Source organism: Mesitornis unicolor, unplaced genomic scaffold (assembly GCF_000695765.1).
Source record: "Mesitornis unicolor isolate BGI_N332 unplaced genomic scaffold, ASM69576v1 scaffold23876, whole genome shotgun sequence".
In the NCBI taxonomy this organism is placed as follows: Eukaryota; Metazoa; Chordata; class Aves; order Mesitornithiformes; family Mesitornithidae; genus Mesitornis; species Mesitornis unicolor.
Genome location: NW_010190661.1, coordinates 28,018 through 38,909, shown reverse-complemented (window position 1 = coordinate 38,909; position 10,892 = coordinate 28,018). Strand labels below are relative to the sequence as shown.

Sequence of the window (10,892 nt, the reverse complement as noted above, 5' to 3'; positions counted from 1 at the left end):
TCAGCAGCCAGGGCTTGATTTATTGTATGTTGTTTCAAATATGTATCTGACCTTGCATCAGAGAGGTTGTGGTCATCAAAGGAAGGGGATGATTGAGGATGAGAGATCAAAATAGCAGTAGAAGCGGGATGTGTAATACTTTACTGCAGCTGTGTGCTGATAGAGCCCTGTGGTATGTCTTTTGTGGTGGGTGGTCTCTGTCCTTTTGAATGCTGGGCCTTGGAGCACACCCAGGTGATGGGCCTGGATGGTGCTGGGAGCGAGCCTCCTGCCTGGGAAGCCTCACGTGCGGTCTTGCTCTGAAACAACACAGGATTGCCAGCCAGACTGCAATTACTATATGACTGCTGACAGCCCTGTTTCTGACCAGGACACATGCTGACACGTGCAGTCATTAGGTATATACATACTGTCCTTGCCTTGAAGAAGCTGAAGGCTGTAAAACTGGCGTCTGCTCCACAGCGCAATGCTGCAGACACGGCTGGGGGAGCTGATGATTATGAGCTTGGCCAAAGCCATTGTGATAGGGACAGAGCTGCTCTGTGGCTGAAGGTTACACCACATTGCTTCTTGACAAAGCCTCTATTTTTTATGTTGCCTTCACTCCAATTTTGGGCCAGTGCCTAAATATATAGAATGAGGTGGCCTATTTTCATTGTGTGGTGTTGGCTGTTTTGTTTTAATAAAGTAAACATTAGGAATATTCTTAGCTAATTCTGCCAACCTTTCCATTACTGCAGTCTATTTCTGGAGGCTTTGAACTTCACAACAGCAACAACAAAAAAGGAATCAAAAAAGATGGTTCCTTTGCTGGGCCCTTGGCACAGAGGGTTTTGAATAAACAGGCTACAACCAGAGTCTCCCTTCTTTTCCTGCTTCATGATTAAACAGAAAGGGGTGAAATGCCCTCAGAGTGCCATTCCTTTAATGAGTGAAAAAAAAGTTGCTATACAAGGAATGACTGTCTTGGATCACAACAGGCAACAGCAAATATGAAAGCCTCGCACTAATTTTTGTGTGATGAATCTTGCTGGAGGAAATGTTGGATAGGAAGGAGGACTGTTTTGCGGCCTCGTGAGAGGTTGTGTTTTCCCACGAGCAGTGCACCGTGCCCGAAGAGCTGTCCATATGCCCACATGCCCACACAGCTGCCAGAGCTTCATCTTGGTATCAGATCATTTACAGCCACGCTGCTGGGAGCTGGCAGCCTGCATTTGTGTTGGGCTGGTGCATCGGGGCTTCCAGTTCTGCTTGCTCTGAAGCAGGGAGAGACACTGTGTAGCAAAGCCTGTTTTCTGCTCTGGGAAAGACTGGTTTCTCGCTGTCACTGCTACAGTACTAACTGAGGTCATTCCTAGTTACGTACGTGTGTTTATTTCTGATTGGTTTTGGTGGGGTGAACTGCCCTGACCAACATGTGCAGTCTCTATTGTCTTTTACTCCCTGTTTTGCTTGAAAAGCTGTCCTGAAGCTTTGCAGCTTTAACACCTGGGGTTTTTTTACACAAGCCAAGTAGAATCATGGCCCATGCAGCTTTTTGCTGCCTTTTTTTTCCTCCTGTTTTTGTACTAGTGTAATCCTTTATCCTTAATGTATTTACTTTCCTTCCATGGTGCTTGCTGTCTGTAAATACATCGTGAAGGAATTCTATTTCCTTCCAGCCTTTGTTTACCTTAGCTTAGTGAGTTGTTACTTAACTCTCCTTTCCTGATGTTGTCCTGTCTCGTAAGCCACTCCTGTGCACCCATTCTCTGCAGCAGCTCCATTTCCTTGAACTTAATGCAGAAGTGACATAGAGCACTACAGGTGAGGTCTCACCATGCAAGGAGGGTACTGCTTCTTTGTGTCTCTGAAAGTACTTTCTTGATGAATTTTAGGCTTCCAGTCTGCCTCTGATGGCTGTTTCACACTGTGGCTGACTTGATGTGTCCAAGTCTCTCTTCCTTTGGTGTTTTCCCAGTGATAAGCTGCCCTTTGTAGAAGTAGTATTTGTTAATTCTCATACACACACACACTATCTGTATTTGGAATTGCATTTCTCTTCTAGTCTTCAAGGTTTTTCAGCTTTTTTGGTGTGAGGTCCTGATCTTCCTTTATATTGCTGTTTCCAAGCTTGCTTTCCTCAGCATCACACTTTTTTTTCAAATTTATCCTGAGGGATTTTGGACATTAACTATGCAATAGAGTCGGTGCCTGACAGGCTCCTTTGTAGCTTGCTTCCAGCTTTCACCTCCCTGCTCACTGTACTGTCCTCTGCCTTTTAAACACACCTCCGTTCACCTTAACACAGGAATGATGAAGTACAAGCTTTATTATCAATGGGATGACCCTACTGAAATAGGCAAGACAACATAATGAATCTAACCTACCTAAAAACTGTCTTGTCAGAGGAAGACATCACAGTTGGGATTTGTTTGTGTCAGAGGAAGACATCACAGTTGGGATTTGTTTGTGTCAGTGGAGTTTTGGCACTGTCAGGTAGCTGGAGCTGCTACTGCAGATGTGCGTGGGTCTCCTACAGGCTTGTGCCACGTCTGCCAGCTCGTTGCTGGGGTCAGGGATGCCTTAAGCACCCCAATGGCACCAAGAGCCTGTGTCTCTCGAACTCAATCTCTCTCCAAGCTGCTGTAGTACAAACCTCTCCTGTGTTTTATTGTCTTCCGTTGGTCTCTGTGTCTTCAGCTATGCTGTCTCCCAAATTATTTGTAGAGACTTGCATGTTAATGAGGCCAAATTAACAAATCTATTTCTGGTATTTATTTATTTTCCCCCTTCTTACACATAAGTACTACTTCCTGTCGTCACACTGTTTGATATTCACTTTACTTGATAGGTGTATTGAAAATTCTTCCTGTCTTGTCTTCTTGTACTTCCTGCATGTTTGTTTTATTTCCCCCTCCCCTTTTTTCAACTTTTTTGTGTGTCTGTCAGTCTCAAAGGAGGTCTTAAACAAATTTGCTTGTTTTATCAGGTGCTGCTTCGTTTCCGTTGCATGCGTGGTAGCTCACTCTCCCATGCGCTCATTCTGTCACTCACCCTGCCTTCACCCTGGTGTTTACCATCATTTTGGAAAACTGTTCAGGGGTTGTCTGATTATAGCTGCAGGCAAACTCGCTTCGATACCACCTTCTAAAAATCTGCCCCTAGCTGTGCCTGGGTTAGATGTTGCATTTGTCTTCTTCAGTTTGTCTGTGTCACTTGGTGAACTGCTTGGATAAGGAGGGAATGGTGAAGAAGCTAAAGAAGCCCCCTCCAGAAGTTAAAGCATAGGCTCTGGTAACTGAGGAAGATGGTGTAATTCTTCTTCTAAACAGCTGAGTGTTTTGACAGGAAGATTTTCCTGTGGTGAGGTTTTAAGCTGAGCACACAAACTGCCTGTTTGGCCAAGAAAAAAAGTCTTCTTCTCAGAGTAGTACTCCCAAACAAATACAGGAAACGGGGGAGGGTCTTAAATCTAATAACTTCCTGGTCCCTACAGTTGAGATCAAGGCACCTTTTGCTTTGTGTCTAACTCACTGTGTATATGCATTTTCTTGTGAAAATGTTAAACATTTGTATTACTTACTTACTACTGAATAACCTGCTCTTTCTGGGTATAAATACCAAATGCAGTAAAACTGATTTCTTTCCAGAAAAAAAGGCAATCAAGGCCTGTAATTCTGAGGGTTTTACATGCGTAGGTGATGCCGTTGGGGCCTGGGGAAGATGAAGATGACCTTCCCCTGCAGGGCTGTCAGAGCTTCCCTCCGAAGTCACGGCCCTTCACCTTTCTTTGACCATGGGAGGGAACCTGCTGCCACATGCAGAGAGGGCAAGGAGGAGTAACAAGGAAGCCATGTGTCACACACGAATGGGTAGGGGTGCCAGTGCCAAAACTGGAACCTCTCAAGGTGGGAGGATACCACATGTGAGGAGCCAAGGGCACTCTGGTGCTCCTTGAGACAAAGCAGGTTCTCCTGCTACTTCAGGAAGGAAAGAAACCAAAATTTTCCAGCTCTGTCCAGAGGAACCACAAAAGGGAAAAGTCAAGATACCAGAGAGGGAGGGCAAAGCAGGGGGAAGGGCTTTAGTAGCTGTGGGTACACAAATTTAGATGCTTGAGTCTTGAGAAAAATATTTGTTGTACTCCAGCTGTAGTGCTCTTTCAGTCTCCTTGATTCCTGAGGTTGTTTATCTGAAACAGAATTTCCATAGGATAATTGTATTAGCAACTTTAGGTATGTATAAGCAAGGTGTGTTACAGCATCTGCAGCTCATTGGAGGTGGGTGTCAGTGTTGGGCAGATGAGGAACAGAACCCAGCCAGGTCAGGCAGTTTTGCCACGGCAGCTCACCCACATTGTGGGCCGGTGCACCCACAGATGGATGGAGGCAGGTGAGCGGGGAGGCTGGAGGGTGTTGAGGGCACAGCAAGAATTACCCTGGCAGGGAAGTGATCAAGTGCCAGGAGTCAGCCAGGTGTGGTGAGGGATGACAGAGGGCTGAGGAGGAGTGGGGGTGAAGCCTTGCTGGCGAAGGCACCTGAACCCCTTCCATGGGAGATCTCCAAAGTGCACAGAGAGACCTTGGCTGGTGACGGGGTGTTTGTGCCGATGGAGGCCAGAGCTAGGTAGGTGCTGGAGTGAGAAAATACCATGGTCCTGCTGGTAGAACAGTCCTGGTTTCTTTGTGCTGCTACTTTACCTCACCCTATTTCTGCTCATTTAGGAGATCTTGCTTGTCGAGATGTAAGGTAACAAAAGAGAGCTGGACTGTGACCCCTCTGGGAGTCCAGAATTCACTGGCCACAGCTGCTGAGTGGTGGTGCAAGGGCTTAATTTTTAAAGTGCAGTTTGTTATGAAATTGTCGGATTTTCTAGACTCTAAAATACAAAGTATTAATGACTGGGAATGTCCCTGGTAAGGAGGCATGGGAGAGAGATGGTGAAGATAAATGAAGCTGAAGAGCAGCTCCCTTCCCATTAGTCCAGGCGCTACTCTTGTCGTGTGAATATCTATCCTTCCTCTTTCTCTTCCCTGTCAACCAGAAAGGGGTGCTTTGCGTGACCCTCCCTTCTCCTGCTCTTCATCTGTGCAGAGGAAGTGAATTTGAGGAAGCAGGTTGGATGGAGGGATGGAGGGAGAAGAATGTAGCAGAGGAAGGTTCAGTGTTTTTCTTCATGTGACTGTTCTGGGGAAAATGGCCTACATATTTCTGCTCTGGTCTGTCAAAATCATCTGCTGCACATCTAAAGGAATGTCACTTAAAAAGGGAAGTGGCAGTTGCCATCTCTTTAATCAACTTCTCACCACTTGTGATAACATCTTAGATGAAAACAGGATTGCTTTCTCTTCAAATCCTAGCCCGGAATTCTGTTTTTCTCAGTGTTCTGACTCCATAATCCATCCAGCTCCCAGAACAAAGAAATTCACCTCATATAAAACATTATTTTCCATGAGCAAATGTGAAATTACTCCTTTTTCTGATCGGATTAAAAATTAACAGACCTCTGTACCTGCAGACCACAGCTACTTTAATAAAAGTGAGGGGAGAAGGTGAGTAATACTTGGTAGATATCTTTGGCAGAAAAATAAGTTAATCAAGGAGACTAAAAAGTACAAAAATACTAAAAAAATGGATTTAGCATCTCTTGACAAGGTGTAGAAAGAAGAGTGAAAGTTCTACCACCTGCAGTGTCTGTTTCCATCTTTTACTTAGAAGTAAACACAATTAAGAAAAAAATGGCACATGAACTTATTTGCCAACCCTCCTGCCATGCTTCTTTTTTAAAGCAATGTTCAACCACATACCTGGCAGCTTTGGCTCTTAGACATCCAGAAATTCCAGACAAATGGCTCCACATCACATGTGCAACAAGTCCAACTTGTTCCGAATGCACTGAACTTCCTATGCATGTGTGGAAGAAATGTGCATGGATAATAAACCGCTTCGTTTAGGAAGTGCAAGTGTCAGCAGCTTTTGCATCAGACCTGTCTTTTTCCTACCTCTGCCCTCGAATAGAGGGAAGAACCTATTAAGTTTTGAAGACTTTAAAGAGCCACTATGCCAATCCATCCTCGTGAATAAAAGGAGTGATTCTGTGTTTCAACTCAACTGCAAGTAAAATAAGCAGTTAGGGTCTTTGATCTTGTTAGCTATTAAAAATGCTTAAAAATCCTTTATGTTACAACATAATCTTGGCTGTTCATGTTGATTATGTGGGATTAAGGGTCAGAAATTGCATCTGAAGTAATTTAGATGTTGGGAAAAGGGAGAGGTGAGGGAGAAATGGCTTGTCCACTTCTAAACTTTAATTTGCAGAAGACAAACCTGAAAAGACACATCTTGTTGCTTGTGGGTGTGGTTGGGCATTTTATTTGTCATGTCCATCCCCTCCCCCCGCTCCTTTGTAATTAAGTCTCTACCTTAATGGATGTTCTCTGAAGCCCTTGATAATGCTCTGATGCTTCTTAAAATGTATGCTGCAGAGCCTAGGGAGATGAAATATATTTAAGGAGAGAGTGATAAGGATCATCCAGAAGGTATATGATTCATTTTAAGGCCTTCAGCTTCAATTCCAGTGCCCATGAGTGAAGCAATAAGTGCACAAACGTAATTTAATAGCATACAGGCAGAGTTTCCATCGAACAGATCTTGCAGCAAATATTTTTTCTGGGCATTGCATTAACCTGGTTAACTTTGCCTGAGTCCGTCTAAGGAGGGCTCAGCTCTCCTTTCCAGTGGTGGAGCTGTGGGGACGCTAACTGCAGAGGGACGAGCGCATGTCTTCAACCATCAGGGCTGTTTGCAAAGTGAGCCTCTCTCCCTGCCCTAATGAATGATTTCTGACTTCTGGACGTGGGCTTTTCCTGTGCCACCAGGCTCTGGCACCTCAGCTGGTTTGTGGAGGAGAGGGAGGAAAAACCTTTCAGTGTTTGTAAACTCAGTGTGATAACAAGTTGAATTACTGCTCATAAAAATGGGAGTGTGTACTCAATGATATCTGTTGTAGTGAAGTGGCATACAAACTTTTCCCAGACGTTTAGCTTCATCTCGAAACTTCAAGGTCTTTCTTGGTTTGGTCAAAGACTTGAATAAACTTTTAAAGGTTCCTAACCCTTCCCATCCCACTGTGAACTGGAATTACTCAGACAAAATCCTCTTCTGCAGCAGCAGAGTTATGCCAAAGTTTTTTATTTGCAGGATACCACAAAACCAAATATTGTTTGGTAAAACCAGCTGTCCTATGAGAGGCTACTTAGTTCAGAGCAGAAGAGAAAGAACAAAAAACTTCTTTGTCTCTCTTATCCAAAATTGTGATCTTTGAACTTTTAATAGATGGGTGTGTGACACAAAGGAGTCTTTGTCAGGTGAGGAGTTCCTTGTCTATTGGATAACAATGCAAAAGACATTTCGGAAAATACCTGAATTGCCAGATATTAAATTCTGCATCCAGAAGCAAACACTTGAACTACTGGTTTTAAAAGCGTACAGAAGGAGGTAGGGATGTTAATGAAATTGCTTAGAAATCTCCCAGCTATGGAGTTTAGCTTAATTCTGGTAGCTTGAAGTCCATCCTTTTCTTAGTTCCTTTCTTGCCTTCACCAAAACTTCTTCTGAAGACTAAAGTATTTTCCCCTTCCCTTGTCTCCCCTCACCCCTTTCATTTCTTTAGGTGGTTTCTTGCAATGTCATGGGCGATTCTGTTACATTTGTTGTCACTGTCTCACATACTTCACCCGCAGCCTCAAGTCAGTCATACAGCGTGAAACTGTCTCCACTTCACTTGCAGGTAAAGTATTAAATGTTACTGTCTCTCTTCTTCCTTTTGTTACGTCTTATCCCATAGCTACCTGAGCTGAACCTCCTGTTCGCAAAATGCGTATAAGTTCATATTAACTCTGGTGTAAACCTTAATAATATTAGTTTCTGTCTGGGGCAGGTGATAATTTCATAAATTCTGCTGCCTCTTTAGGAGACTGTGGATAAATAACATGTTGGGTAAACTACTCGAATGTTTAGAACAACAATATCCTTTTTTGACTGGCGTGCACTCTCAAAGCTTCAGTAACTTCTGCCTTCTTAGACTGTCACTCTGAATTTACTTACTCAGAAACCGATATAATTCCTCCTTTGGCAAGCATTAGTATGGAGCTTGGCCTACAGTTTCCTTACAGGGCACTAGAACGCTCTCCAGTAACTGCTTTCCTATCCACAGCTTCAGCTCTACGTGAAAGACAAAGGAGAAGATGTCAAAGTCGAGTGGTTCCTCGTTAACGCCAATGAAACCAACTTTGAAATCCAGCCAACAGTGAAGGAGGTCAGTCAACAAGTTTTATTTGTTGTAATGGTAGAGAAGATGGGTCTCCATCCCTTTGGTGCAAACCCCAGTGTAATACCTTTGGTCACCAGTCGAAGTGTCTGGAGCGAACGTATCAAGTGAGGCTGGAAAAGCTGTAGCAAAAACACCTGTTCCTTTCTGCTGGCTGCTTTTTGTAGTAGTGTGGGGCAGTTACCTGTTGGCAGTGCCATCTTGAACTCCTTCAGTGAAATCTGTCATGGCTTATCTGTCAAAACCTTACGTCTTTGAAATCTAAGAGCATTTCTCAGGACTACTGAAGCACTGAAGATAAATCAAGTCTGTATTTTACAGACAAATGTCTTCGCAAACATTTTTCATCCAAATTCAAAGGTGTAAAAAATGTCTGTTCCTAAATACCTTCTCTCAGAGCTCTTCTGAAATGATTTTTTAAAAAAAATTTGTAATGGTATTCCCATCAAAGTAATTACAAAGTTGCCCCTTCCTTAAATCAATTTTGAAATCTGGGAACAACAGTTCAGAAGCAGCTCTGAAAAAGTACAGTTATTTAAGAAAATGATGAATGGTCTAAAAATATCTTGATGCTTTTGGAATTGCACCTTATCTTAGCATATAAACACTGATTCAATGGGGTTCTTTTATTGGGACATCCCCAAAAGAGTTTCTTCATGACTGACTCTCTTCTGCCTTTGACTCTTCACAATTATTTTTTTTTTTTTTTTTTGCACGAATGTGATTTAAGCCTTTCTTACAACACTGGGTGAAGCCTTGCTTATGTTTTGTGAATTTGGTTTTCCAGCTGTAGACCTCATTAAAAGCTAGGTTTATTGTATGGTAGAGCTGTACTGAGTGACCTAAAATTGTAATAATTTATTACCACAGTTTTTGTGCACAAAAATGTGAAACTCATAACTGAAGGCAGATGAGTCTTTTGAAGTGTGTTTTAATGTAGATTTTACTGTGCATATGTAGCAGTGTAAATGACCTTCACGTGTTGGAGTGGCGTGCTGATTATCCACATACTGAACAGTCATTAAGTACTTACTGGCAAACGCAGATGACTCTGGTACAGTCACTGGCCCTCACAACCTGCTTTTTGAGAGGTACCCGACTCCAGAGTTGCAAAGGAGTTGCATCTTGTGGCACTTTGTGTGTTTGAAGTAAGCCTGTTAAGGTCTTAATAGTTAAGGGCTTTATTTTCACTTTGAAGTTTCTATTAGCGCTTAAGGAAGAGAGGAGGTCATAAAAAAAAGAGCCAAAACCTGTGAGTAACCTACACCTTGGAAATTGCTTCAGTCCCTAAACTTAAATGTCGGCTTCTGTGTCTTGTTTCTTCCAGTTTCAGAAGCAATATTGTGTGTACAAATAAATATCTTTAATTGCTGGTGATTATCTACACAGTGTGTTTGTCATCAGTCAGACAAGATGGCTATAATAACCTATTTTCTGTTGATAATAGCTGGGTGAACCTGAGTTGTATTTGGTGCCCTGGCTGAGTGGCAGAGTTTGGGTTTGCATGCGGTTGTGCTGCTGTGACTCTATATACTGGCCATGGTAGCTGGCTGTGTGCCTCTAGCCCATGTCAAACCCAAAGTAACATGTGTTGTCTTAAGCCTTTTTGGTTGGCATTTAAGTCATTATGGCTTGCCTTATGGAGGGTGGCACGATGGAGCATTACTTTCCAAATGAGGATGGCTAAAAATGAGGTTGGGCTGAAAGGTGGTTCTTAACCAAGCTGCTTTCCAAATAACTATGGGAACATCAGAAAATATCTGTGAGTAGAAGTCCAATGACTATTGTTGCTGTTGTTACCGTTAAATAACAAATGTTGGTGGCAAAGCGAGAGCTAGCTGGTATTTTACAAGTTTGCACCTTTCTTCATCAGCCAGCATTTAGGTAAGGGCTGGGGAGGGAAATTACCTCCAAAATAGTGAAAACTAACCACTATTTACTTGCTTATTTAAATAACACAGGTAATGAAATTACTGAAACTAAAGCTTTAGACAGCCTAATTCACTTCATGAATATTTTTAAAAGTCAAAGAGCATTCATTATATGCAAGTTGCAGAAACGTGCTGCTGCCTCTTCCCTTGGCAGTTGTTTGAGGGAGCATGGTGTGAACAAAGCAGAGTTTCTGTGGGACTGGTCGATGCTGTTGTAGTTTGGAACAGTACCCACCTGTCTGTCATCAGAGGGAGGTTAAGCAAGAAGGCAGTGAAACAGGATTTCTGTACACAACATTCCAGGGATTTTTATGAAACACCTGTAACACTTGGATAATTGGGAAAAGGCTGTTACTCCAAATCTGTTTGACCTGTTGTGCAAGCTGCAAACGTGCCTTTAGGAGTGCAGAAGTCATTGCACAATCATCCTCCTACACCTGAGAAAGGACCAAGGCTTTTGAAATGACCCTCATGCCAAGAAATCTATGCTGAGGGACACATCTCTACAATGGAGAAGTGTGATGCAGGATAGCCAGGGTTGCAGAGCAAAGCAGCCGGCAGCTGGTGGAGACCAGAGCTGGTTCTGCCTTGGTTTCACTCTTGAGCATGGCTGCATGGGTCAGGCAGTGATGAAAGCTGTTGATGCACGG

The 10,892-nt window shown here is 43.1% G+C and overlaps 1 protein-coding gene across 1 annotated transcript in view; it reads left to right on the top strand.

Moving 5' to 3' along the window:
• Positions 1-10,892, top strand: part of C2CD2 (C2 calcium-dependent domain containing 2) — a gene marked incomplete at its 5' end in the record, with an annotated part of 34,751 nt that overhangs the window by 2,618 nt on the left and 21,241 nt on the right. Inside the window, 2 exons of the mRNA XM_010186476.1 lie at positions 7,655-7,771; positions 8,198-8,299. Of these exons, the coding sequence (XP_010184778.1) occupies positions 7,655-7,771; positions 8,198-8,299 (219 nt within the window). The remainder of the gene's footprint in view (positions 1-7,654; positions 7,772-8,197; positions 8,300-10,892) is intronic.